At 48.3% G+C, this 26375-nt stretch overlaps 3 protein-coding genes across 6 annotated transcripts; 2 read left to right on the plus strand and 1 right to left on the minus strand.

Moving 5' to 3' along the window:
- The first annotated feature begins 182 nt into the window (after window positions 1-182).
- On the plus strand, window positions 183-3026 carry LOC122379789 (39S ribosomal protein L22, mitochondrial-like). Of its 3 annotated transcripts, XM_043362269.1 has the most exons (5): window positions 183-275; window positions 314-417; window positions 1163-1365; window positions 1560-1773; window positions 2485-3026. In XM_043362269.1, the coding sequence occupies exons 2-5, from the start codon at window positions 375-377 to the stop codon at window positions 2703-2705; spliced, it is 681 nt and encodes a 226-aa protein (XP_043218204.1). In that variant the 5' UTR covers window positions 183-275; window positions 314-374; the 3' UTR covers window positions 2706-3026. The 3 variants fall into 3 exon arrangements, with proteins under 3 accessions (XP_043218204.1, XP_043218205.1, XP_043218206.1); XM_043362270.1 differs by having other exon boundaries at window positions 226-417; XM_043362271.1 differs by lacking the exons at window positions 183-275; window positions 314-417 and adding an exon at window positions 767-826.
- Window positions 2962-26331, minus strand: LOC122379788 (tyrosine 3-monooxygenase-like). Its single transcript, XM_043362268.1, has 10 exons — window positions 25866-26331; window positions 14344-14455; window positions 12440-12588; window positions 11579-11765; window positions 11181-11337; window positions 10670-10866; window positions 10166-10301; window positions 4802-4928; window positions 4306-4535; window positions 2962-4062 (listed from the first exon to the last, which is right to left on the minus strand). Exons 1-10 carry the CDS (start codon window positions 26043-26045, stop codon window positions 3897-3899), a joined length of 1641 nt encoding a protein of 546 aa, XP_043218203.1. The 5' UTR covers window positions 26046-26331; the 3' UTR covers window positions 2962-3896.
- On the plus strand, window positions 5269-9737 carry LOC122379787 (conserved oligomeric Golgi complex subunit 6-like). Of its 2 annotated transcripts, none has more exons than XM_043362267.1 (5): window positions 5269-5322; window positions 6760-6873; window positions 7027-7521; window positions 7869-7990; window positions 8283-9737. In XM_043362267.1, the coding sequence occupies exons 2-5, from the start codon at window positions 6769-6771 to the stop codon at window positions 9445-9447; spliced, it is 1887 nt and encodes a 628-aa protein (XP_043218202.1). In that variant the 5' UTR covers window positions 5269-5322; window positions 6760-6768; the 3' UTR covers window positions 9448-9737. The 2 variants fall into 2 exon arrangements, with proteins under 2 accessions (XP_043218202.1, XP_043218200.1); XM_043362265.1 differs by lacking the exon at window positions 5269-5322 and adding an exon at window positions 5406-5488.
- Window positions 26332-26375: the final 44 nt, after the last annotated feature.

Raw genomic sequence — 26375 nt, forward strand, 5'->3', positions numbered from 1 at the left:
ATTAATTATATGACGTATTACTTTTGGATGTAAATGTTTTGAAAAAAAAAGTTAACTAAAATTCTACAAATTTTCTTATTGCATCAATTTTTTTTAAAGATTTTGACTAAAATAAGTACATTTTTTACAGTATTTGCAAGGTTTTTGGCTTTCAAAAAAGTTGACGTCATCAAAGTTTCAATTTTTATCTTAAGACACCATACTTGACGCATAAGTGACAAACACGGTGTCTCGTCGGGGTTTTCACGCAAGTTTCACGTGCGTGCAGTGGTTTTGTTTGGTTCCAAACCAAGGCCATCTATAGATGGCCTTGGTTTGGTTTGCGTTTGTTGAGTTGACTTGCTAGATCTTGTCAAAAGTTGCTGTGATATACAATGCTTTCAGCGAGAATACTTCAGAGGATTATCGCCACTAATGGTAAGTAGTAGTCACATTGCATGTAACATTTGTCAAATGACTTTGTGCCATACCTACCAACCAATCACAATATCAACATGGCCCATTTATGAAGCCTGTTACATCCAAATTCGGTGGTTGTAGCATATGTAATCCCTACTTTAGTCTGAAAAATCCTCAGCACCATCCTCAGAGCCCTGTTTCACTGCCCGATGCTGCAGCGTGCTGTGCTGTTGTATTGGTGCGGTGTTCGAAACAAATTTGGCTTGTCGCTCCAGTGTTGTGAGCATCTGAGATAATTGACGATTCCATGGAAACCCAATTCGCTGCTACCTGCAGTGTGAAGCAGGTAGCAGCGACCCAGAATGCTCAAATCCTCAACCAAGCCTAAAACTCTGTCCTGGGCCCTGGCAGGATAGGTGGGTACTAGGTATTTACCTTCATGATTCATCTGACATGAGTTACTATTCTGTCTATACAGGTCCAGTGATGTGCCTGAATGTAGCATTGTGACCATTAGCTGGCTGGCAGGCCTGTCCATAGTGCCAGAATCAGGCCTGGTCACACACCAGAATGGCCATATTGACCAATGTTTCTGCCTGATTTCCATCATCTTTGCAGCTCGGAAATGGTCTCATGAGACCAAGAGATCCTAACCTAACAAACCAACAACAAAACTTGGGCCATGTGTCACTCCATCGGAGACATGCCAACCCTGGCGCTGGCACTGGTTCTGTCTCATGTTGATATGTTGTCTGTCCCACAGCCACCTGGCCAGGTGGGATCACGGCCGCGGCAGCCATTCTTCTCCCCAGCCGCAGCCCATCCAGCGTACCCGAGCTCGGCCCGACCCGGCCGGCCGGTGTGAGGGCCATGTCGTTCCTGCCCCCGACCGGACCGCGCCGATGGCCGCTGTACAACGAGCAGGTGTTTCCGCCGACCGGAGCCGACGAGGCGCCCCGACCAGCCGTGAGTAGTCTGAGTGGGCCCGAACCAGGGTGGGTAAACGGTGGTGCAGGGATCTCTAGAAGTGTTGATCGCATGAAGGGGAGCTGTTTCTGGAGGTGGTATACTGGTGGTGTTGCCCCCAAAAAGGTGATACGTGGCCTACTTGTTGAATGTGTACGATGCTCAACATCCGCTTTTCCCTGTTACTGTTTCAGTTCGTCTGCCACGTCAAAACGAACGTGAAATACAGCACCAAGAAGATGTGGTACATCGCCTCAATGATCCGCGGGATGAGTATCGAGGAGGCGCTGAAGCAGCTGCAGTTTGTCAACAAGAAGGGCGCCCAGATCGTGTCTGAGGCACTGAAGGAGGCACAGGAGATGGCCGTCCGCGACCATAACGTCGAGTTCAAGAACAACCTCTGGGTCGGTGAGTACAATGAAACTGCTGTCGTGAATGTTTGATGTGCCCAGAAAACTCATTTGAGCATACTTGTGCATCCAGCTCCTTCTTCTTTGTATATCGGTTCGCCCTTCTTTCCTGACGAGTTGGAAAGGCTCCGATCCAGTACTGTCCTCGGCCTTACTGGAATACACGCCTACCCGGACTGGTTGGGTTCTTAATACTTTTTCCTATTCCAGCTGTTAAAATCGTTATATTCCGACCAAACGGACAGCGATTTCCTGTCACATTCTTTGTATCTAGTTGGGATTTGACATTTGCAGGTCGTTCTATTTATTTCCCTTTCGCTGTTTAGATCGGCCTATCCCCTAACAAAGAAAAAGTAAACATATCTATTGATCGGAATAGAAACCCGTATACCTACTTGGACAGGAAGCTTGGCTACATTATTATTATTTTCTATCAAGCGTTCATTGAGTTTTTCGGCATATTCACAGAGATTCCGCCATCCTGAGAAGCTGATTATGGTTATCCTTGCTGTTCGGTCGCATCCATAATTGTCCGTCTGCATCTCGTTGCCTGTGGGATGTTTCTACTCCACCCGGTCAGACTCGAGGCACTGGTCGCATCCTTGATTCTGTCGATAAATCAAATAGGTCGCACCTATCTATCCTCGCTAATTAAGCCTTTTTTATCGACGGATGAGAACTTTGACGGGTGATTCTCTCCTCCGCACAGCTGAGTCGTTTGCCACCAAGGGTCGTGTGCTGAAGGGTCTGCGGCGGCACGCGCGGGCCCGTCCGGGTATCGTCCACTACCGGTACACACACTACTTTGTTCGCCTGGAGGAGGGCGCTCCACCTGAGCAGTACTACGCAGATGCACCGCTGCCACCCGAGGAAATGCTCAAAAGGTGGCTGGAGCAGCGCCGGCAGAGGACCATTACCCACTCGCTGTGAGAAACCGGCCCCCGAACTGATTGTGAGAGTGTTGACGTGCCCAGCGGTCGCATATTTTGTGCGAGTGAACATTTTGTGACGTGTGTGATGATGAGGAAGTTCTAGGTACTCTACGAACAGAGATGACCGTTTTTTTTAGGTGTCGTAAGTGAAGTGAGTCGATACACTTTAGTCGTTGTCCGGAATGCAGGACAACACATTTTTGCTTTCCCAATATGTGTTGCTTTGGTGAAATAGCATCTAGAAAGTCAGTTGCCAACTACGAGTATATGTATATTTGCATAGAACACGTAACAGCAATACAGCGAGCGACAAACAACATCTATCATCGTTTGGTCCCGGTTTCACCAGCTGTTCTTGGTCCCTACACACATCAATAGTCACGATAACAGTCGCGGGCGGAGCGCCGCGTGTCGAGTCGCCGCCGAGCCCGCCGGGCTGGCCCCTGTGTGCCGGCGGGGCGGGCGGCGAGCCGGAGTCGCGAGCGCGCGCCGAGGCATGGCACGGATCGTGAACAGAGTTTTTTTTTCGGTCGGAAGACCGTACCACACGGGCTCGGTAATTTTGTAGATATTCTCAGCAATATGCTGGGCTAATTTTCCTTGGTCTATTTAGTTTTCCGTAATATTGAGATCGGCTGTATTACTTATCAACGAGTGTTATCATGGTAACGCGATTATCTTACTGGGAAATTGTTTTCTTTTATATGTAACTGAATTGGTCAAAAGTTAACGCCCGATCCCGATCAAATAAATCGACAAATAATGCCCATTCGCAGTTTAGGCAAAGTGATTAAGTACTGAATGCACATTCAGTTTCAAAGTCTCAAAATGCATTTGAAGCATTCTTAGTTATGTCATACCGACTGCTTCATCTCCCGACGGTTATACGCTGACATCAATTGTGATGAACATTGACGTTTCCGTTCCGTCAGTGAGATTACATTTTGCGAGATAATTTCTCTCGTTTGCCGCTGAGTTAAACTCTCAGCGTTGTGTTTGTGCCTACCGTCCCATGTCTTACAGGGAATCGCCTGCTGGCATATTTTCCATTCCTCTGAGGCGCCCAGTACCTATTCGGCTGAAACAATACTTCTTTCTTCATCATGCTGTTGGTCTCCAGCTGCTCTGTCTGCATCCTCCCCCTGGACTAAACTGGCCCTCCTCTCCGTTTCTCGCTGCGACTCGGACCTCAGAACTTCATCTTCTGCACGGCGCTGTTGAGCCGGATGAGCTGTCCCTGCAGGCTGGAGACGATGGAGCCGACCTGGTCCACCGAGGTCACCCTCTCGATGGACTGGGTGTGCGGGTTGTACCACACTTCGTACGGCCGGCTCAGCGAGGTGGCCACCCAGCGTCTGCGGCAAACAGTCGGCGTCTCAGCACGGCACGCGATAGTACACAGCTCGGCACACGGCGGCACAGCACACAGGTGGTGGTTGTTGGGCTTGAGGCGTGTTAGAGCCAGCCAAAAGCTCATCAGTCGCTGCACTTAGAATAGCCAATAGTCATATGCCTCCACGTTCTCTGATCGCTTTCCTTGAACCCGTAGCACAGATAGGATCTTGTGTATGTGATAGCATATGACAGTTCGGGTTTACCTGAACTTTTCCTGCGCGTCGATGAGGCTCTCGGCCACGAAGTAGGTGTCCTGGTAGTCCTGGTCCTGGTAGGGCTGGATGCACGTGGTGCTCGGCTCATAGGGCAGCAGCTGCGGCCGGTCGGAGAGCGCGTGCTCCAGCTCTCCGTACGAGGAGAGCAGACCGGCGCCGTACGCGCGCAGCTGGCCGTTCTCCCGGCAGAGGCCGAACTCGACCGTGAACCAGTACATCTGTCAACATCCCACCGGGAAACACCGTCAATTCCATCGTAATCTAGTGCATCTGTCAACACGAAACACCTGTGAACCGAGTGGCCCACCGTAAGCCCAGTGCATCTGTCAGCACTCAGCACCTGGCCGTGAACCAGTGCTGCGTCTGTTAGCACACCACCGTGAGTCTGTAGGTCTGTCGACAGCTAGTGACCTTTCTTCGTGACTCCACAGTCCACATTTCATAGTCACTGTATCACTAAGTGTTTGCTGGGCTTACTGCTTACCGTGGCGAATTTTTCGATTTCCTCGTCAGTAGCCCCGAGCGACGCCAGACCCAGCTCCTGGGAAAACTCCGCAAAAAACGGGTCCGCTAGCAGAGGTGCGTGTCCCAACAGTTCGTGGATACAGTCTCTGAAACGGGAAGAGTCGGAATGAATATGCCATTTGAAAATTGAATGCATAGCGATTCGATTCGTAATTCGATTGCCAATAACACGGGCATGATAAGCAACCTGGCTGCTATTGCTATCGTTTGCAGATCGTTCCGCACTGACCGTTCCAAACCACATAATGTTATTTGTTTAGTTAGCAATGACTCATCAATTGGCTACTTCTCATTACGAGAAGATAGTGTTGTGAAGAGTGAAGGAAAATGCAAAAGTGAGAAGAGTGAAGGGAGATGGATGCTTTCATCGATATGGTAGCAATGGAAACTTGACGCTCTTGAGACATATTGTAGCCGTGGCAGTCGTGTTCGGTTCGCATTAAAATTCACTGTTGATTGGATTGTAGCGTGAAAGGCAAGGTAAGTGAATGCTGGTAGCCATGGAAACCATTCGACAGTTATCGCTAGCAGCCGTGAGCTTGCCATCCTGAACAGCATTTCACTTATTTCTGTTTTTAGGCAAAACATGAGTGCAGAGTGCATTAGCAATTTATAGATTGCATGGCAAGTGCATGGGGAGGTGAAGGTATGCTGGATGTTCTTTTGCATTGCATTGAAGGCCAGTTGTTTTCTGGTTAAATATACCTACCATTTGTCCTAGTCATCTGTGGTTGAGCTGGCTTTTCAGACTTAGATCATGCCTACATTTTGGGCCTTGACATTGCATTTTGGATTAGTTTGGAGAAGTTGTCCATTTTTGTAGGCTCTGTGGTGGCTTGATCTTTTATAATTTGTTTATTCATGCTGATCCTTTTTATTCATCAAATTGTGATTGATAGTACCTATTAGATGTTCATGTATCAACAAGCTTCAAATAAATAACTGCATAAGAAGGCATTTATCTCATTGGGTCTGTTCCCGTCGCTCCTCCCAAAAAATCTCGGATGAGGTTGGATGAGCTTGGAGGAGAGCCATTTCAGAGGAGCCACGGGAACATTTTCGCGAGGAAATCAGCTGTTTGCGGGCTGTAACGGTCGGCTATTTATGGCGCGCAAACATAAATCAAGAGATAATAATCGCTTTCTAATAAAATAACCTTTAGATTAATATCAAACATTACTATTTAAAGATATCCAATCGTCATCAATCACTAAAATCATTTCCACTTCCCTCAAATCTCATTTATAAACAATTCACATTTGTATTACGTGTGCCAAATATGTCTACGCAAGAGCCTCCTCCAAAAAAACAACTTTCTTTTGGGATGAGGGAGGAGGCAAATAGTGGTGGTGAGATGTGAAATCAAGATGAGCTTGGAGGAGCTTGGAGGAGCGACGGGAACGATGTTTTGAAAGGAGAGGAGGTTAGAGGAGCTTGGAGGAGGTTAGAGGAGCGACGGGAACAAACCCATTCAGATAAATCAAATAAAGCCTAAGTAATTTTTGCGTTAAAAGCTGCTCCAATAAATATTTTCATGCATCAGCCTTCTGTATTTTATATTTTATTTTCTAGTTTCAATGAAGCCATCCCTTCCAAATTCCAATCAAGTTGTGCAATGAGAATGATTGGAGTAATTTTTTACTGTTGTAGGTATGGTGGGGTAGCTGGGAAGGAACTGCTATCAGACCCATGTGAGAGCCATATTGGGTGCTTCTTTTTTGTTAGAACATTATGGTGGAGCAAGTAGCCAAAAATTCTTCATTTACCCTTTGGTATCTATTGCTAGCAACATTAAAAATACAGCTTTGGGTGATTCAATTACAATAATGTGAGATAAGCAGTGCTGCTGCTGTTGCTGAAATGCTTTAGGTCTTGGTGTGAACACAAGTGTCTGAGCTTCCTGTGACACTGTTTCAGACCTCAGTCATGGCTCCTGCACAGGGAGATGGTGATCAAAATGAAAAGGCAGTGGCCAATCCACTGTCTAATAAAATACAAAAGATTCTGGGCAAGCAGCTGGAAGATGACAAGGTATGGTCAATTTCATGATATATTTCACTTAATTTTGTGCTTATGTTAGGCTAGCTTCCCCCTTGCTGATGTTTTATGCATGGATTAAATAAATCTACATAAGCCATCATCCATTGACCCTCAGCATGTGTCATTGTTTCTTCTCTCTTCCAGGAATTATTGGAGGCACTGAAGGACGTCTCCTCCTTTGTCAAGGAGAACACGCTGCTGTCGCGCCGTAACCTGCGCGGCGCCATCGAGCGCCGCTCTTTGGCCGTCAACTCGGAGTTCCTGGCGTCGTTCGGGCGCGTGCGCGACTCGCTGGCGGCCGTGCACGCCGACGTCTCTGGCATGGCCGCTGACTGCGGACGGCTGGCTGCCCGGCTGGCCGCCACCCGGCGCCAGGCGCGCAGCCTGCTGGACGAGACGGCCCAGCTGCGCGCCGAGGCCACGCGGCTCGGCGGCCAGCGCCGGCTGCTCTCGGCCTTCACGGCCGCCTTCCAGCTGACGCCGGCCGAGCTGGCGGCTCTGCGCGCGCCAGAGGTAACGCCGGCCTTCTTCCCGGCCCTGGAGCGGGCGGCACGCATCCACGGCGACGTGCAGCTGCTGCTGCAGTCGGGCCACCAGCAGACGGCGCTCGAGGTCATGGAACAGATGTCCATCTACCAGGTGGGCACATAGCGAGTTCGGGCAATGCCTAACATAAAGCAGATATGACTGCCTTTTGGGATACAGCTCATGGGAGATCAGCGAGAAAATCTGCTCAGTAGGCGTTTGTCCCATGGAGCCATCTACTCAGTAATATCAACTACTCATATATCTTTAAAGGGGGGGGAGGGGGCTATACTAAATGAACTAGATTCTTAAGGTGGTAACACTATTGTTCAATTGCCATTTTACCCAATGCTTGAGTCCTATGTGCTGAGTCTTTTGTGCTGATCCCCTTGTGCTGGCCGTTTATCTCACCATTGCCGACATGTTAGGTACTTATCCGCTCACCTGATCGTGTCTTCCAGGAGGGCGCTTACGAGCGTCTGTACAAGTGGGCACAGTCCTGTGTCCGCTCCTCCGACGCTGACAGCAACATATGCCTCGCCAAGGCGATGGCCTGCCTCCAAGACAGACCGGTTCTCTTCCAGTGAGTGATCGGGTCTTTATTTGTTGCAAGACACTATATCGTCTATAATCGCTTATATAGTTGCTTGTGCATGCTCTCGGGCTTGGTTGTACATTGTGGAAGGTTTCAATAGTCGTTACCTAACAATGGGTCGTCTCGTGCACACGTTGTTGGTGAACTTGGAAGACGTGACTAGTGTCCTGTTTAGTGTTTGTTTTTACAGACTGACTAGGCGAGAATATGTGGCAATATGGAGGCTTGTGACTGGGACCCTACCCGTGACTCCTCTGACAGACGAGCTACGTGCTTGCAGGTACGTCATGGACGAATACTGCGCCGTGCGTCGCCAGCTCCTGGTGCGGGCCTTCATCGACGCCCTGACGGCAGGCGGGCGCGGCGGCACCCCGCGGCCCATCGAACTACACGCCCATGATCCGCTCCGTTACGTGGGCGACATGCTGGCCTGGCTGCACCAGGCGACACCCTCCGAGCGCGAGGCTCTCCAGTCTCTACTGCGTGACTGTCGTCCGGCCGAGACACCGACACGCATTGATACGGCCCTGGCGTCCGTGTGTGAGGCGGTGTGCCGACCGCTGCGCGCGCGCCTGGAACAGGTGCTGCTGGGCTCACCTGGCGCCGTGGTGCTGCACAAAGTCAGCGGACTGATTCAGTTCTACCGCTCCACTATCGGTCAGGTGGTACCCGACGGCCCGCTGCCGGCCACGCTCGACGAATTGCAGGCGCTTAGCCAGCGGGCCGCGCTGCAGGCACTCCAGGCGCAGGCGGCGCGCCTCTGTGAGCGGGTGACTCCTCCAGCCGCCGACTTAGCTCCCGCGCCAGCCGTGCTCAGTGCACTGTCACTACTGCGTGAGGCACTGGATGGAGGCGGTGTGGTGGAGTCACGCCGCGCCCAGGTGGAGCAGACAGCCGCCTGTCTGCTGGAGCCGCTAATGTCGGCCGTACTTGAGTCGGCGGCTGCCTTACCAGCGCGAGACTGCGCCGTCTACCTGCTCAACTGCCTGTACCGATTGCACTCGACGCTGTCGCTGTACGAGTACATGGAACCGCGGCTGGAGTCGCTGCAGGCGCAGCTGGACGCCCAGCTGGAGGCGCTGACGTCCGAACAGGCCAGCAGTGTGGTCCAGTCGCTGGGACTGACACACATCTACGCTGGCCTGCAGTCGCCGCCGCCGGGTCCGCTCAGTCAGCAGCCGGGCCTGGGCGAGGCGGCCGTGGGTCAGTTTCTGCAGCGGCTGGACGTGTTCCTGGCCAGCCCGGACATGCTGACGCTGCCGCAGCTGCGCCTGCTGGCCAGCTCGGCACACAGGCTGACCGTGCAGCGCCGATCGGCGGAGGTGGTTGGCGTCATCTACGAGAAACTCTACACGGCCGTTCACGAGCCGAGCAACGGCTACGCGGATCCCGATAAGCTGATGCCCCGTACGCCGGACCAGCTCAAGGCGCTGTTGGTTGTGTAAGGGTGACGGCAAGTGCTGGGTGGTATGTGATGGACAATGGCTACTGACAGTGCGCTGCTAATATCCAGCTGGTTTATGTTCGGATGTGCAGCATTTATTGTTTTACTGCAATATTGCATGTCACATGGGAGGTGGGTTTGGTGGAGTATGATTGACGTGGGTTGGCATTGAAGGTCAATTATTTTTTAGAGGCCATCCTGTGCGTCTGCCGTCTTTGATTTTAAGTTTAAAGCATTGTCACTAAGATGTTGTTATTTTGCTGTCGCCTACAATATATTGCTGTTATTCTATATTGCAGTAGTCTATCGTAATACCCGTCACAATGACTAATGAGCCAACATTGACCAATTCCTCCGCAAATCACGAAAAAAAGTGTCGATGGCAAGCGCAAAGCCCGAATCATCGCAATGGGGCAAAGTCTTGCAACCATTCGCTGATCTTCGGATGCTAAGCGATTTCAACATACTCCGCTATAGCAAACGACAAATAACCGGCTATCTACAAGGTACTTACCTTTAGGAAGAACATCAGAGCCTGACTGAACAGACAGACGGCTGATTTTCTTTGCTGATGTCGCTCCTCTGTCGCCCACACCTTCATTTTATTTCACATTGCGTACACCAAACACCCACAACCACGTGCTGTTCGACTTCACACAGCGAACAGGCGACGCTCCGGTCGCTGCCTCGTCCCTCTCCTCCCACCCCTATGTACTCACGGCTCTGGAGAGTGATGCGGGGAGCTGTGGTGACGCACATACTGAGTGCACTGGAACACACGGTACGCCAGCGAGGCCAGGAAGTCGCGCGCTGTCAGCAGGCCGGCCACTGGACGCAGAATGAACCCTGTACGACCTGAGGGTCCACGAGGGATGGCTGCTGGTCGGCTTATGGTCGGGAATGGTGTGAGATAATACGCCTCCGTTCAATCCGCTCTGAACTCTTAGTCACTTTGACACTTCTTACAGAAGCCCTACTGGATATGCCGCCCTAACTCTTCAACAACAACAACCTACTGGATATGCAAGCCATGGAATATCTACCTGCGTGATCGCGAACTATTCACAAACTTCGGAAATCGCTCAGTTCTAGTTAATGATCGGTTGCCCTCCTTTGCCCTCCCCCTTTCCAACTTTGCCCCCTCTCTTAAATTATCCAAGTATTCTTCACCTCCTTTACCCTTGTATTATTCCTCCCTACCTCTCCATACCCCGGCTACTCACGGTGCATGAAGCGGGAGACGTCCTCCAGCTGTGGGATGGAATCGGGCGAGTAGCCGCACTCGCGCTGCAGCAGCTCCATGACGCGGCGGTAGGCAGCGCACGCCCCAGTCGGCACACAGCGCATCAGCTCGGTGAAGACCTGACGCCATGTGTCCACCTCCTGCGGCGTGTACTCGACGCGCGGGATCGGCTCGCCCCTGGGGGCAGGTGGAATTTAAGATCGTTGCAATAGCAATACCTCGGCCACATGGAGCCGGCGTGCAAACTGGTATCAGCCTGGAGGCGTGAGGTCGTATATCTTGCATTTATCGGCGAAAAATAAGTGCGTAAGGTTGGAAAATGAGCATTTATGCAGGCTGCTCAGGTATACTGAGTGCTAGCTACAGGGCGATATTTTCCCTGGCCTTTCCTTTCCCTGGCCTTACTTAGTTCCGTTCCCTTTCTTTTCATATCGCTCGAACCACCGAATAAATGTCGCTTAGCTCTGATGTTAGCTGTGTTGTGCTCTCACTGTTTGTAGGTGAATGCGATGTTGGCGATGGCGTGGCGTCGGGCGCGGTACTCCTTATCGGCGAACCCCGGGTGCTCCATGTCAAGGTCTGGCTCGTACTTGGTCATCAGGTGGTTGCAGAGGTCCAGCTCGCTGATGTGACTCGGGTACCACGGCTCTGCCGCCGGAGACATTGTCAGACAGGAGACCAAACTCGATCTCCAAGACATGAGACGGCGCCAGATTTCCCGTTCGTCCTGCGTGATCATACAGGATGTGTGCGCAACGGGATGCGCACTGCGCACACTGCCGATGAACGGATCACCGTCTACCAAAGCATCGCTCGAGAGCGCAGGTCGCAGACATGCAATGGTCGTCCGTGCACCACCCGAGATTGTACTTACGCCCTCAATTCGTACCTTTTACGGCGCTGACGGAACCCTCTCCGAGTATCTCGAGGCCCGCCACTGCCCCGCTCTGGCGCAGTGAGCGCAGTAACTGGCGCAGATCGTCTGAGCCCAGTGTCAGTCTCAGAAGCACCTGATGGGAGGCGTCCGGACGACGGGACGAGCGAGACTCCACGTGCTGCAGCAGGCCGTGGTGACTCTGAGAACGCAGAAACCCGTCAGAGGGGTTTGTCCCTTTCTATGACCGTGTTTCATTAAAGGAAATAGTTCACTTTTAACATGGGGTTTTGAGCTGGAATAGCAGTTTCGTAGCTTGAGCTGAGACTAGCACAAATCAGGAGCTTTTACGGCTCAACGATCACCCTAGACGAAGATATTCCATTTCTCGTTCCGAAGAGAGTGCCTTGTAGAGGAATGCGTGCCTTGCACAGGAATGCAGCCACGTCATCGTCAGCCAATCAGCGTGCTGCTTACAGCCAATGCAGTATGCGTGGGTTTGAGCTACGCAATATGATTGGTCAATGCGTAATAAGCTTCCGCGTCAAACATTATTTTACATAGAATATAGTTCGTCCTATATTAAAATATAGAAAATAATTGATTTTACAAAAAGGTTTTATTTTATTTCATGATTATTTTGAGCATAAAAAATGATAAATCAATAGCAAAATACTGATTTCAGGAAAGTGGACTGTTTCCTTTAATCATTTCAATGCCATCTACCTGCAACCTTTCGGGAACGGCTGCAGAAGTCACTAATTGTGTGAAAAATCTATAGGAATCTCTTCGAAGCCGTAAGGCTTCCCCCGTTTCCCGATCGCTTATTTTTTTCATTGACATCCATTCCAGTCCTCTGTACTAATCACGACTCACCTCGATGGTTTTGATGATGCGGCCCAGGCTGTTCATGCCCGATTTCATGGATATAACGAGCGTAACCTGGAGCGGGCCGGTGGTGGCGGCGGTCTCCTCGCTGGGGGTCGAGGCCGCCAATAGAACCTCCTCCTCAGACAGCGTGTCATCTGTAGTGGTCGATAAAGGAGGTTATGTAAGGCGTATATGTAGTGGAAGAGAGAGAGAGAGAGAGAGAGAGAGAGAGAGAGAGAGAGAGAGAGAGAGAGAGAGAGAGAGAGAGAGAGAGAGAGACGCGAGCGAGCTTGTAAAATGTCAGAAGTGAGTGTCGTGAAAAGCTTGCTGTTTTTTCTTTGTCCTCTTCCCGTATCACGTATGAACTCCGAGGCATATGCAGCGTTTATATTCGGATTCGGTCTGATTCCCATATGAAATGCATGCGGAGACGGATGCAGGACCGGACTCAGAAGATCCTTCCGTCGGATGAGGCGGACCCTATGCACGGATCATTACCTTCACGACCATTCTAAGAAGTGTTCCGTAATGACTACGACCGACCTAATGATCGCGATATTGATGACTTTTCGTCCCATTGGCCACCGTCGACCTTTCCAGCGTGAGGCGTTTGTGGAAACGACAACATTATTGACACGGACCTTCGGGACTTACATGTCGAGTGTGGGAGGATGAGACGTCCACAAAAACATTTTATAGGAATGACAGTCGCAAACAATGATGCTGACATATTTATTATTTACACTGAATTCACGTGGAGAGACGTTGATTTTTCTAATTTGAAATATATTTTCAATGGCTGGATGAAATTTACCTAATAGTGTTGGAATTTAATTGTATCATAGATAAGTGGTAGCGTGTCGCAAGTAGCCATCCAACTCATGGTGTGCCTAGCAATTTTCCCTTCCAGTAGCACTCTCGGAGCCACCGCTGTGACCTCACGTTCGCCACACACTTCCATCAGACCAATTGCTAGATGGGCGACTCAAATAATCACTAATGGCCGCCCTGTGTGCTCTCTGTGGGCGGTATTCAGCTCAGGTGACCAGCACTGGCCATGGACTGAGGAAGGGTAGGGTGGGTGGCCACCTGTGAACTAATGGCTGTCGGCTGGACGGCCACCTCCGGCCATTGGGGTCGTCTCGGGTACGTTTGTATGGCTGTCGATTTCGATGGGTGGCTACCTGAAGACGTTTTTGATTAGTCACCTATGGACGAATACCCGACATGGGTGTCTTTCTGTGACTGTGAGCCACGGAGGCTCTCCCCCTGTGGCCGCTTCCCTGCCGTGGCAGCCCTCGACAGTCACAGCGCTGTTCCCGATCAATGTCAATTACACATCGGGTGTGAAGAAGTTGGTGTCGCGAGCAAGACCGTCCAGCCGACTGCGTCACTGGGACGTCCCTCCCTCACTGTGGAGGGAGCCGAGTCGCAACCATTGTGGTGCACTCAACTGAAAGAAGGCGGTAAAATGCTGCTTCAAAGTCGTCCGCCTTGACAAAACACTCCCGGAAGTAGCGAAAAAGGAAATGAATGGTCCGCTAGGGGGAGGGGTGAGAGGAGAGAGAGAGAGAGAGAGAGAGAGAGAGAGAGAGAGAGAGAGAGAGAGAGAGAGAGAGAGAGAGAGAGAGAGAGAGAGAGAGAGAGAGAGAGAGAGAGAGAGAGAGAGAGAGAGAGAGAGAGAGAGAGTTGTGATGTTCTAGGTTTTCTCGTCTGCTTAATATGTGTTATGTTTCCACTTTCCACTTTCGAGTCGTATTTCAGACTTCAGAATGACATGGTTCTATATAGTAACAAGACTCACCTCATTCACACATGCAGAAAACAACAAGCACTCAGCTCTGCGCAGAAACCAGGACACGCCTCGGTTTACGAGGTCAGCACTGTCCATCAGGTCAGAAGGAGCTTACCGTCGAGACTCTGACGGATGTGGCTGAGCCACTCCTGGCGACTCTCCTTGTTGACGTTGGTCTCAAACTTGGCATCATCGACCAGCGAACGCCGCCGTGCCGGGTACCCGTTCTGAAACGGCGGAAAACGTACGTACGCTTTATACACGCTCTGGGATAGGTCGCCGGTTGGCTCGTCTGTGACACTTACCGTTAGTTTTACACTGGGCAGTGAAGACTGAAGGGGATTAGAAATGCATGTGTTATGATTAGAACCTTAGTTTAGGCATACGTTCGACCCCCCTTACGATCCAGATTCCCCGTCACAAAACGCTGTGACTGAAGCTTTCAACCATTTGTAGGGGCATCTGGATGGATGTCTTGAAGTTCTGACAATTTTGCCGGAGCTTTTCCGTTGTCTGTGCATACAAACCGTTTAAAACACTAACATCATGAAGAAGAAGAAAAAAAGTTTGATGTCTACTGGTGTTATAAGGACCCGTGTTACGTTTCGGTCGTTGCATAAGATCATTGATGTGAGGAAAAATATGAAAATGGGATTTTCATTTTACGATTTAAAATTGCGTGGATAGAAAGGTTTAACACGGAACAGCAAAACATGTGTTGACGAAGTATGCGATGGGAGGATGCTCCGCTGAAATTTGGAAGGCTACATCTTTTACAATTTTATGAAGACTTCATATTAAAGATTTTCAACTTGTATCGAAATCACTCCTACTTTATCTTCATCTTCGAATAATTCCATCATCACTCCGTCGTCTGCCTTTTTGTGCCTCACTCGAAAGACGGGCTTCTTCTTAGTCGGAGGCAACAATAATGGCGCGCAGGCGACGCCTGAAAGGGGCGTATTCGGAGGGCGGCGGACGCACCTCTATGGTAATCGCCGGCAATGTGTTACCGTCCGCCGCCTGCCGGTATTATCGGCCATTAGCTCCCGCGGCACGAACTATAAGTCAGGCTCGGTTATGGCGTTTCCCTGTTGGCACCGAAGGACCTTTGTTGGTGTGTGAGTCGCTCTACGTCAGGCACCGTCAGCAAAATATGTCACACTACTCCAGCTAGGACGTTTTCGCTAAGACTGCATTAGCTGCGACCGTTTCTGGAGTAATTCTGCCATTTCGCACGACATGACCCGGGTGCAAATCATTGGAGGAGTGTAGAACCGAACAGCAGCGCTAGAGCTAATGGTCATTACTATGAAAACATTATTTTCCTTACATTAGTTTCCGTGCATGACCAACAAAAAGGGCATAGTAGGTAAAAAATTACGTGGCTACATGCATTTCAACAGTGTTGCATTTTACACGGGACAGGTTATTTTGTCCGTTTTGTTCTAGCTGTCATACCACAGAAGACAATGACAGCATTTTCAAGGGCGTAACCCGTGTAACCGATCTTATTCATATAGTTATTGTCACCAAATGATCTAGCTCATAAATTGAGTTCATATTATATTTTGATGCCGCGTGTTTATTCGCAATTGTCTGGTTTACAATAGATATATTGACGTCTCACTACTCCCTACGTCAATTCTGCCCGAGACAATACGGCGCGGCGCACTGGCCGGACGTGGCCGCGGTATTAATCTCTGGGGGCGACCAAGTCAACATTGCTGGTAACTGGGTAAACAACTCCAACAGATAGCCGATCAGAATGCCGTCTGCCCCGGTTCTGTCCGGGAAAGTATATCGGCGAGGCAGTTATCTTGCAAAGCATTTACATTGTGTATTCAAGGGAATGAATTGGTGAATGGATGAGCAATATGAGGAGGGGACTAGTGTCGCTGAAGACACAAGATCGGACTAGGTAGAGGAGGGCAACCATTGGATTTTGATCATCACTGGCCAGTGTAGTGGTCAGGATGGACATAGCTTGCCGAGAGCGGAATTGATGGACATTTCACTGCTGACGGATGACCGGATGCCTAAGATAGTCACTGGCAAGGTCGGTTACTGGTTAGGCAGTAGGCACTGGTCATGTCACTAGCAGGGTGAATGGTCAGGTCACTGGGCAGGTCAGTTCACTGACCAGCTCACTCGGTCAGGTCATTGCTGACGGGTGTGGGCTCCTCCCGGGTGACTCGCTGGCCAAGGTCAGTCACTGGTCAGGTCACTGGTCAGTTCGCTAGCCAGGTCACTGCTGACAGGAGTGGGCTCATCCCGGTTCGGCTGTGCGCTGATGTGACACGGCTGATTATGGCCTGGCCCGACTGTCGTATATCCAATCAGCGTGCTCCCGAGATATCCCAGGATCGATTCCGTCTGCTTTGATCCTGTCTGTCAATACCGAGGTTCATACCACCTGCCGACGCGGAGTTACGCCCGTGAGCACATGCTCGTATAAGGTGCGCACTGACCAATGTTGCCAGGTGCTAGCTATTATGTGTATGGCGGTATACTATGCTAGTTCCACGCTATGTACTAGTTGGGGATGTATGGTTTCACAATTCGCATGCTCGTACTTCGTCGAAGCGTCTGACGAATTTTAGTTAGAATTGAAACAAAACGCCCGATTTTTATTAACCCGCGAGTTGCTGGGGGGGGGGGGGGCGGCGTTAAACGCCCCCACTTTTTTCGCCGCGCCATAGCATAAAAACGGCGCGCCGTGCGGCGCGCCAAAATTTGGGTACCTATAGGGAATTGATTGAGGTTTATTGTGACAAAGTTTCAAAAAAGTTGGTTAGAAAATTTTTGAGATATCGAGGTTTTTGTGACGTCATGATTTCTGAGTTTTCGACTAAAAACGGCATACGTTCAAAAAATCATATAAAATCACAGAATAGACATAAAGATATGCCGTAAACGCCATTAGACTGCCAATACCATGAACAATCCAATGGCTATCTTCGATTATTGATTATCGTTCCGCTTTTTCCAAAATCTTGAACTATATCTTGGCAATTTCTCGTGACTACTTCACGACCATGATACATACATTTCTTAAATTGAACTTTTTGAACCAAACACGTGCACATATGATAAAATGAATGTCACCATCGTGTTCTACGCCCAAAATTACCCATAAAACATGTGTCACAGGTTGCGAATGTCAGTTTTGATTTTCGGGGATATGTGCCTACCCGGTTGACCTGACCTTGACCCTGACCTATGCTTGACTGACCCCGCTGACACTCTTGTAGGCCATATATGAAGGATTTGCACCGTTTTGACAGAGTTTATGGCGAGAGGCACCAATTGCAAAGTCCTGAAGTCCATGCTACTGAAAGCCCGATTTCAGGTGTTTGACCTGACCTTGACCCGACCTGTGACCTCAAAATTCAACTTCAAAGTACTCATCTGAAGCGTCTCGTCGCGTTCTTTCGTTTCCCGCCTCGTGCGTTTCGCTGCGCCTATTGGTTCTCGAGTTATCGGCTGGGGGCGTTTAACGCCCCCCCCCCCCCCAACAACGGCGGGTGGCGAAATACCCCAGCCATGGATGATATAACACTGGATTGGTGTCTCGTGGAAATTAACATTGGGATCCGCGACATTGGGATCAGGCCTGCCATCTAGCGAGAGAATTATCGTAAGTTAGGAGCAAGCCGAGTGAACGCCATCTCTCAGCATTATGACACACGTGGGTGTGATGTGTTAGTTGGCTTGAAGTGCATATTCCCACGAGTTGGAGGTAATCTTACTGGACTTGAGACGATAAAAAATGTCTTAAATGCTTGAAAGCAAAAAATGTCATGCAGCATTTAGGTAATAACGAAAATAAAATGCGTAAGACGGTGTGTATTGAAACGCCCAGTCCCATCGGCTTGTACGACCTTTTCAATGGTCATTTACTCACAATAGTACAGCAGTTTGACAATATGTCATACATATTTGGTAGGCTTAAGTACAGGCTCCACGGCACACTTTTTCGGTTTTTCGTTTCGTTTTTTCGCTTTTTCGGCTTCAGTAGACGATCAGCTTCACTTGATAACATTGGTGTAGCTCCACGGCAGCGAAACCGAAAAAACGAAATCAGCAACTCGAAAAAGCGACGCGAAAAATCGAAAAAAACGACTCTAAAAAGCGAAAAAGCGACTCTAAAAAGCGAAAAAGCGAAAAAACGAAGCGACCGTCCAACCCAAAAGTTTGGATCGACAATCAGCTTTTCCAAGGCCCTAAATACAAGGTTGCACGGACTTATTTCTACTAAACCTACCAGAATATAGTTTCCCGGTTGATTATTTAAATAATTATTCAATCAAAATTTCTTTATTATTATCTCGTAATCATTTATAAGCAATTTTATAAATCAACTTTTAATTTGCTTGCCTTTTACTAGCAAAATAACTTTTCTAGTATTGGGTCAACATAGTGGTGTAGCAGTAGGAACCACATCTGGCAAAACCCCAATGCCTACATACAGCAGAAAAGCAGCCACCAGGTGTCGCCACAGTCGCCACTTGGTCGCCACACAGATGTCGCGCGCGTCGCCAATCGCCACACTACCGATTTCCATAAGGACGCATATGTACGGATATGCATAGGAAAGTCGCCCTTAAGGATTACGCTTACATCCTTTGCTTATGAGGTCGGTGGTTGGAAATTGGGAGGGGCTCAGCTATTTTCGACCACGGATATGCCTTTATCACATGATGAGGAACATGCTGATAAGCGTTTTATGCGTCATAACAGCACAAAAGTATTTTTAATCATTTTTCAAAAATAGCCGTTCTGCCGTATCTTTCAGTGCAAGGTGCCGTCGGTCATCCCCGACGTGACGTCACGCAGGGAATTTGCCAGATTTTCCTACTAGACTTCGACACCCCCTGAGCTTTTCCAAGTAATCTTGAGTTTTTCGGCTTCAGCACGTGACGATGTGGTAATACACCTTTTTGCGTTGTTCGATGGCCAATCGTCATAACCATTTCGGCATCAGTTTGGACAAGCGTCATTCAGAATAACCCATCGGCGGTGTGCATCACTGTTTGACGGTCGGCAAAACAGGCTTGACTCCATTTAACCATTCTGCATAACTCTTTGTCATTGAGCACAATGTTCGTCATAGGCAAAACACTTTGTCAGATTGTCATAATGCTTCGACATTTCACAAAATGGTTAGTCGATGTGCAAAATTCATCGGTACTGTGCGTAAACAATGACTGTTTATTTAAAACTTTCGTCAATGATCAAAATGTCAATGATGTAGTGCTTATCTAGCCATATTCAATGCTTAACGATAATCACGCATTCAGGGATGAGGCTTATGACAGTTCCAGCGCAATTTGCAGCCAATTAACCATTGGATTCCGAAAAAAGGCAGTTATACCATAGCTACGAGGAGACTGCCGGCGCCATACCGAGTAGGCATGTAGATTCTTGAGCGTCGGACTCCTAAACGCTTCGATACAAACCACGAAGTCGGCCGTCATTATCGCATGACACCCTTGCGATGTCATGGGACAACGCCTCGGGCGGCCGCGCCGGTCGGACTCGCGAGGGAATGGCTGACAGATGGCAAGCCGGGCCCTGCCGGCCGGACACCTTGGTTTTGGGGCGGGGCTGACTTATCCAGCCTGTTGCCTGTTCATTGGTGTTTGAGGCGGGGTTAATTTATCCAGCCTGTTGCTCTGTTGCCTGTCCATTTTTCAATCAGCCGATAACATGTCAGCTACGTCCATCTACAAGTTGTACCTATGGCGCTCATGAACGCTACCGATTTTTATGTGGATCAATGGTCTACGAGTTTCGCCACCTATGCCTCGCACTGCACTGTATAAACGCGGTCATATTTATACTTCTCTGTAAAGGGGCGATCTGTTTTTAGTTTTGACAAAATGTTATGAGGAATGCCGAAATTAGCATGGGGATGTTTTGGTGAACGACGAAGGGATATTAACGAATGACGAAGCATTTATCAAAATTGTCAAAGGTTTTGCCGGAACTCAATCAGTTATGGCGAATAGCGAAGGTAATACCAACTGACGAGCTGTGGAGTGGGATCAGCATTCCGTTTTGCCCATATGCTGAAGGTTTTGCCAGAATGCCTCTCACTGGCGCCACCTATGTGCTGTTCGGACGAATGGGTTTTGCTGATTGGCCATCGAACAACGCAAAAAGGTGTACTGATGCATGTTTCCGACGATTCACATTTCGGTACTCCTAATGGAAAGGAAGGAATGTAATCGCTCAATAGGATTTCAGTGTAGGTATGCACATATTATCCACGTGAAAGGATTGAATAGCGGTTAATTATGCGAGATATATGCACGTATTTATTTCATCTTTTGTAAAAACCTGTTCATCATGCTTCTAGCCGCGCCCTGCTAGCCCGCGCCCCGCTGGGGGGGGGGGGGGCAGAATCTGCCCCCTCCCGTTTTTCGACAATAACTTCTAAACGCGTGTGAAACGCGTAAACACACCAGTGACAAACTTTCAGTACCTTATCATACATCAATTTAACACGTTGCCTGAAAATTTGAGTGAAATCCATCGGAATTTTTTGAGAATATGACGTTTAAGTGACGTCATGTCCGCCATTTTCGCCTAAAACCGGCAACATTTTAGACGCCGCTAACATCTCCATTTTTAAAGGAATCAAGACGTAACAAAAAGGCTATATGTGATTCCACTTCGTCTATCAAATGGCTATCTCGGTTTTTGAAAATTTTGGATTTTGGCCCAAAACTTTTTTCTTAAGAAAACTGACTTTTGGGAAAATAATTATAAATCCAAAACTTTTAGTGTATCGAAAAAACGGAATATATCTCAGAAAAGTGATCTAGGTGCATCAACTTACCAATTTTTAGATGAATCGGTCCGAAAATGTGAGAGTTATTCAAAATTTTATGATGTCCCGACACACAAAATTTTTGACAAATGAATTTTCTGGAAGTTCTAGACCTCGCACGGTAACAAAACAGCACCATTCGATTCGCCGTGAAAAACTGCATCAGATAGACACCTTTTTAGGTCTTAACAACCAACTTCAAAATTTGACCTCACTTGACCTGACCTTGACCTGACTTCGACCTGAAATTCATCCAGATGTGGTCAATTCATCCCTCTTAATTGAAGGTGTTCCGCCGGTACTGCGTACACCCCTCGAAGATCGCAATGAGCCTCCCGGATGAAACCGTTTTCTAATATCGGTGGCGATATACAGTCCAAAATAGAGAGAATAAGATACTCGGTGCCGCTCCCTAACCCCCTTCCCCCCCCCCGCTCCACGGGCGATGGTTGGATTTCTGCACCCAGAATGTTCCAGCTGTTCCTACGCCAATCAAGTAGGTACACATGACACAATGAACCGGAATATGGCACCCGTGACCCCTTGTTATGCCCTGAGGTCACATCAGGTCGCGAAAGGTATGCACAATTTTCGGTAATAAATTTCGGTAAAGGCATGCTACATAGAGTGATGAAAACACATTCGATGTGTTCCACTGGACGATACCAATCGACTGATATGCATCACGAAGTTTCCGGCCAGGTCATGACCTAGACCAGTCTAGTCAGCCTAAGGTTCATTCGATGCGTCTCGACCAGAAAAACACGTTTCTGGTGAAGGAAAGCTCGTGCAAGTTTAGAGTCAAAAGTTATTGCGGAAAAACTGTTTTTGCAGAGTCGTCTATTTTGGACGTTTATGCCCCTGCAAGATAAACCGTGGACCTTACGTCAAATCTGAGGACATGCTAGCGGAAGAACGTTAAAAGAACGTTTGATCGCACCTCTCCGCGGCGCTATAGCTCTATCCATTCCTTAGCTATGGACCGATTTGTCGAAAATTGTCGAAGTTTGACCTATAGATATTGGCGACATTTTACCTTCGATGACCTTTGGTGACCTGCTTTTTGGCCTACACCTGACCTAAAAATGGCCGCAGCAGTTTGATCCTCATTTTTTAGCTTTTTCAAGTGTCGCCTACGGCGTGTCGCTACGTGGCTCAGGAGCCAAGTTAGAAGGGGTGTTCCCCCTCCCAGCGGGCATGGAAATCCAAGAGCCCCAGCGGGACGCCGGTTAAAAGCTGCTGGAAGTCAAGCCAATATCCTACTACAAAACAGACGAGATCTATTTTAAGTAATTTCCATCTGTTAAAACAGACAACAAAACAGACCCCTAAAGCCCCTAGGCAAAACTGCGACCAACGCATTGCACTGGTTGCAAACAAAATAAAAAGAGCTGGCGGCTGCACAGCGCGTTCCAACTAAACAAAAATCAATGAAACTCGAAAAACTCAAGTCACGAAGCGATAAATCGAAAAATCGAAAAACCGACGCGAAAAAGCGATAAATCGAACCGAAAAAGCGAAAAACCGAAAAATCAAAAACCGAAAAAGTGTCCCGTGTAGCTTGACCTTTATTCCTTCTTCTCCGAATTTTGCTCGATTTTCTTCATCTTAGTTAATTGTTACGGCACGTGCCACGTGCCAACTTAGGGGCGTCGAAATTGTTCCACATAAAGTAACTCCGCAATGGCTGGGCCCATTACAGTAAAACTTCGTCAATAGTTAGGCACCCAGTGGCCAATGCATTTCCATTTGTCACTATGAGGGTGCTACTGCACGTGCGCACGTGCGGGGTGCCGCTTCCATATCTCAAGAACGGCTGGGCGGATAACACTCAAACTTGGTACACAAATGTCACATCGATGCTCGCACTGCATTGATCAGTGCTTACATTGGTGCAGAGTCGTTAGGAAAACGATGAAATGAGATGCGTGGTGTTTATGTTTTTCTGTTCCAGCAGCTGATTGATCCGCAACAGGAGATCCTTGTTTGTGAAGGCTTCTTCTCCCTTTTCCACCCCTTGTTTAAAATAACATAACAATGTACGAAGAAGATCACACATCAAAGTTGTTTTAGGCGGCTATCTTGGGCCAGGGCTGCGGAGTTGTAGTCGCAGAGCCAGCGGTTCAGTTCCGACTCGGAGTCGGTTGATTTTTAAAAGCTGTAGTCGGAATATGAGTCGAACGTCACCGAAAAGTCATCGACTCCACAGACTTACCAGGGCTGCAGAGTCGGAGTCAGAGTTGGAGTCTGTGTGAATCGACAGTTCTGCCCGGAGGAGTCGGAGTCGATATTTGGATACCGGAATCGGAGTTGGAGCCAAAGTCACTGAAATTTCATCGACTACGCAGCACTGGTTGGGTCCTTTTCATAGAGCGTCTTGAATGACATATTGAGCGGCAATGACGTTAGCAATTCCGTTAAACTTTTTTCATTAGACTTATAGATAGTGCTTAACGTTCGTTTTGTTCTTTGATCGGACAATTTGTTTGATTTAGGTCAAGTAAAGACTCATGTGAAAAATAGGGAAAACGACACGTGCTGGCGATGTCTCCAATAACTCCCTGTTTCACGATTTAATGAGGAAATAACATGGAACTGCTTATCTTCTTACTGACCCTGCACATAAATCTATTAATTTCTTCACTTTTACTGACATATAAAGACATAACCTTTTGAAAAATTGCACAACAAGCCCGCTACTACACCACACTCCCGTGTGTCACAATGCTAATCAGCGGCGTTCACTCGGCTTGCTCCTTACTTACGATAATTCTCCCGCTAGATGGCAGGCCTGAGCTGAATGTCGCCAAAAACTGCGAAGACACCAATCCATTATTATCTCATCCATGCCCCAGCAATTGCCGGGTTTGTATAGTGGTTGTTGTGTCCAACTTTTAACATCTTCTTTCAGAGTTGGTGCCGAGACTTAATTTAGGCCAGGTAACTAGCGCTAATACCTAATCCCTATATGTCAGTCTCACCAAAATGGTTAATATTTACTCCATGAGCAACATCTGACAGCGTTCGAAAGCTTCAAGCGATTGGTACTGTGGCAAAACTCAAATGACAAGCTGAGCAAGATGAGCAAAACTAAAAAAGTAGGTTTCCCGGATTTTCGTTTTTTGATTCCTAACTCCTAGGACCTAGAACTAATGTCTGTTAAAATTACGACCTCTCGATTCGGGCATTATCAGAAAATAGAAGGAGAAAAACTGTCTTTTTGTACGCAGACAATTATAAACACTGTTGAATTGAACTGCTAATGAAGGCATTGGAAAATTGTACCTACGCAGACTCAACACTTAACTTTTGAGGCCATGTGACGTCCGGTAGGGTCAAGCATATTTTTTTTTATCGGCAAGAACTTCTAACACAGACATCCTTATTGCTAAGGCATGTAACAATTAAGATGTTCCGATCTCAACAAAAGGTGCGATTCGCTCGCCTGATATGTAACAAGACGTTTCGCATTAGGAAATGTCTTGAGCTAGAGGTAAGATTTCAAAACTGATTTTATCTTAGTTCCAAGGAACATCATTCGGTCTATATAAGATGCCATAATCATTTTATCATTTACTGATATATGAGACGATAAACGATTCTTCCACAAATCATTCGGGTAAATTTGACGATTAGTGACCTGTCACAATCTTAGCTTTGATCTGACCCGCAACCAAGTGGAGTAGATTCCCATCATTTTCTTTTAATCTTTCGACCACCGTGTTCTGCTAGTTGGCTTGGTTAGGTAGGCGAGAAAACTTCAGTCACCCGGCGTGTAACGAAGAGTGTTTGAATATCATCCGTGTTTTTTTCCGCAGATATTTCCGCGTCGACGTTTTTGGTATGCTGACCTGTCCGTGTAAATTATTAAATATTTTCTGCATATGTAAAAAGTTTAGACGCAGGTCGCTCAGGGTCAGGTCATCAGGTCACGTCAAATAACCTTATTCAGAAAAGTTATATTGCTCATCATAGCTACACGTACAGAACGATCGCCTTGAAACTTTCAGCGATTGATAAGAGAAGCAGTGTGTATAAAATCACTCGGAAATTTGATATCGGTGACTCAAGGTCAGCTCAACTTTGCGACCTCTCCATTATAAGTCAATGGGAGAGAATTGAAAAGGTCCTCTTTGGACGAACGTCATACTTAACAATCAAATATTGGATAAAGTTAAATATAAAGCATTGAATCGAATGTTTGCGCTCGTGACCCCTCTTTATGCCCCTGAGGTCATCTCAGGTCACAAAAGGTATTCAACAGTTTCTCTCCGATAACTTTTGCTAGACGCATGTTAGAGCGATGCAAATGCCTTAGATGTGTTCAGCTTGACGATTTCAGCACGACCTTTTTCCCGTTAGGTCATTACCTTGACCTAAGGTCAAATTTTCTAGTTGACCTTTTAAGGTCAAATCATAGTTCATTCGACTCGTCTCGACGAGAGGAAGATAATGCCGGTAAGAAAAATATCGTGCAAGTTCTGAGTCAAAAGTTATCGCAGAAAGTCCGTTTCAGCTAAAAACATAAGAGTATTTTGGCAGACCTAACCATAATTGATTGCCCTTTACATGCTAAACCGTTGACTTAGGTCAAATCTGAGATGATCACTAAAAAAGAACGTTTAAAGAAGGGGGTGTTAAAACAGTAGGGCGTGGAAATCCAGGAGCCCCAGCGGGGCGCGGGTTAAAATCAAATAAGTGATTAATTTCAATGTTTGTTCTAGTGATTTTCTCCGAGCTTCGTGAAAATTTCCATTTTCTAGTATGGAACATCACAATTTTTATCAGTATGTGCTCACCTCGATGCTGTAGCTCTTTTTGATGGCGAACCTCTCTCGATTGGCGTCGGCCACGGTGGGTGTGCCGGCGGCGCTGGACCTGGCCTCCGAGCCCACCGGTGCCGCCGGCTGTGACCCGCCCATGACCGCCGCGGCACCGCCCGCCACCCACCTCAACACCCCCAGCCGCCCAAAGTCCATCGCGCACGAACGTTATATAGCGGACGGCGAGTCGGCGGACGGTCGCGGGCGTGCCGCGCGCGCGCGCGCGCCCTGACCACTCCTCCGAGCTGAGGGGGCGGCACACGCACCGGCCTAGACACCGCCCCGGAGAGCCGGCCGATCGCGGGAGTCGCCGTCCAGAGGCTAAGGCGAGAGGAGCGATAAACGTCCCGAAGAGTAACGCACGCTCACTTAATTTGATGATTCACTAATGATTTTCCGAAACAATGTTTGAACACTCCCGTTTTTGTATAGGTAGTTCAGACCCTCACCGCGGTGTGATCGTCCAGGTGCGACCACAGCGTATCC

Source organism: Amphibalanus amphitrite, unplaced genomic scaffold (assembly GCF_019059575.1).
Source record: "Amphibalanus amphitrite isolate SeventyFive unplaced genomic scaffold, NRLGWU_Aamphi_draft 000084F_arrow, whole genome shotgun sequence".
Taxonomy (NCBI): Eukaryota; Metazoa; Arthropoda; class Thecostraca; order Balanomorpha; family Balanidae; genus Amphibalanus; species Amphibalanus amphitrite.

Excerpts from the sequence above, each read along its gene's own strand:
- LOC122379789 (XM_043362269.1), top strand. The coding sequence starts at position 375 with ATGCTTTCAGCGAGAATACTTCAGAGGATTATCGCCACTAATG. Across the intron at positions 1,366-1,559 it reads ACGAGGCGCCCCGACCAGCC|TTCGTCTGCCACGTCAAAAC; the intron begins GTGAGTAGTCTG and ends TTACTGTTTCAG. Across the intron at positions 1,774-2,484 it reads CAAGAACAACCTCTGGGTCG|CTGAGTCGTTTGCCACCAAG; the intron begins GTGAGTACAATG and ends TCCTCCGCACAG.
- LOC122379787 (XM_043362267.1), top strand. The coding sequence starts at position 6,769 with ATGGCTCCTGCACAGGGAGATGGTGATCAAAATGAAAAGGCAGTGGCC. Across the intron at positions 7,522-7,868 it reads AACAGATGTCCATCTACCAG|GAGGGCGCTTACGAGCGTCT; the intron begins GTGGGCACATAG and ends CGTGTCTTCCAG. Across the intron at positions 7,991-8,282 it reads GACAGACCGGTTCTCTTCCA|GTACGTCATGGACGAATACT; the intron begins GTGAGTGATCGG and ends ACGTGCTTGCAG.
- LOC122379788 (XM_043362268.1), bottom strand. The coding sequence starts at position 26,045 with ATGGACTTTGGGCGGCTGGGGGTGTTGAGGTGGGTGGCGGGCGGTGCC. Across the intron at positions 11,338-11,578 it reads TTCCGTCAGCGCCGTAAAAG|AGCCGTGGTACCCGAGTCAC; the intron begins GTACGAATTGAG and ends CTCCGGCGGCAG. Across the intron at positions 10,867-11,180 it reads ATCGCATTCACCTACAAACA|GGGCGAGCCGATCCCGCGCG; the intron begins GTGAGAGCACAA and ends ACCTGCCCCCAG.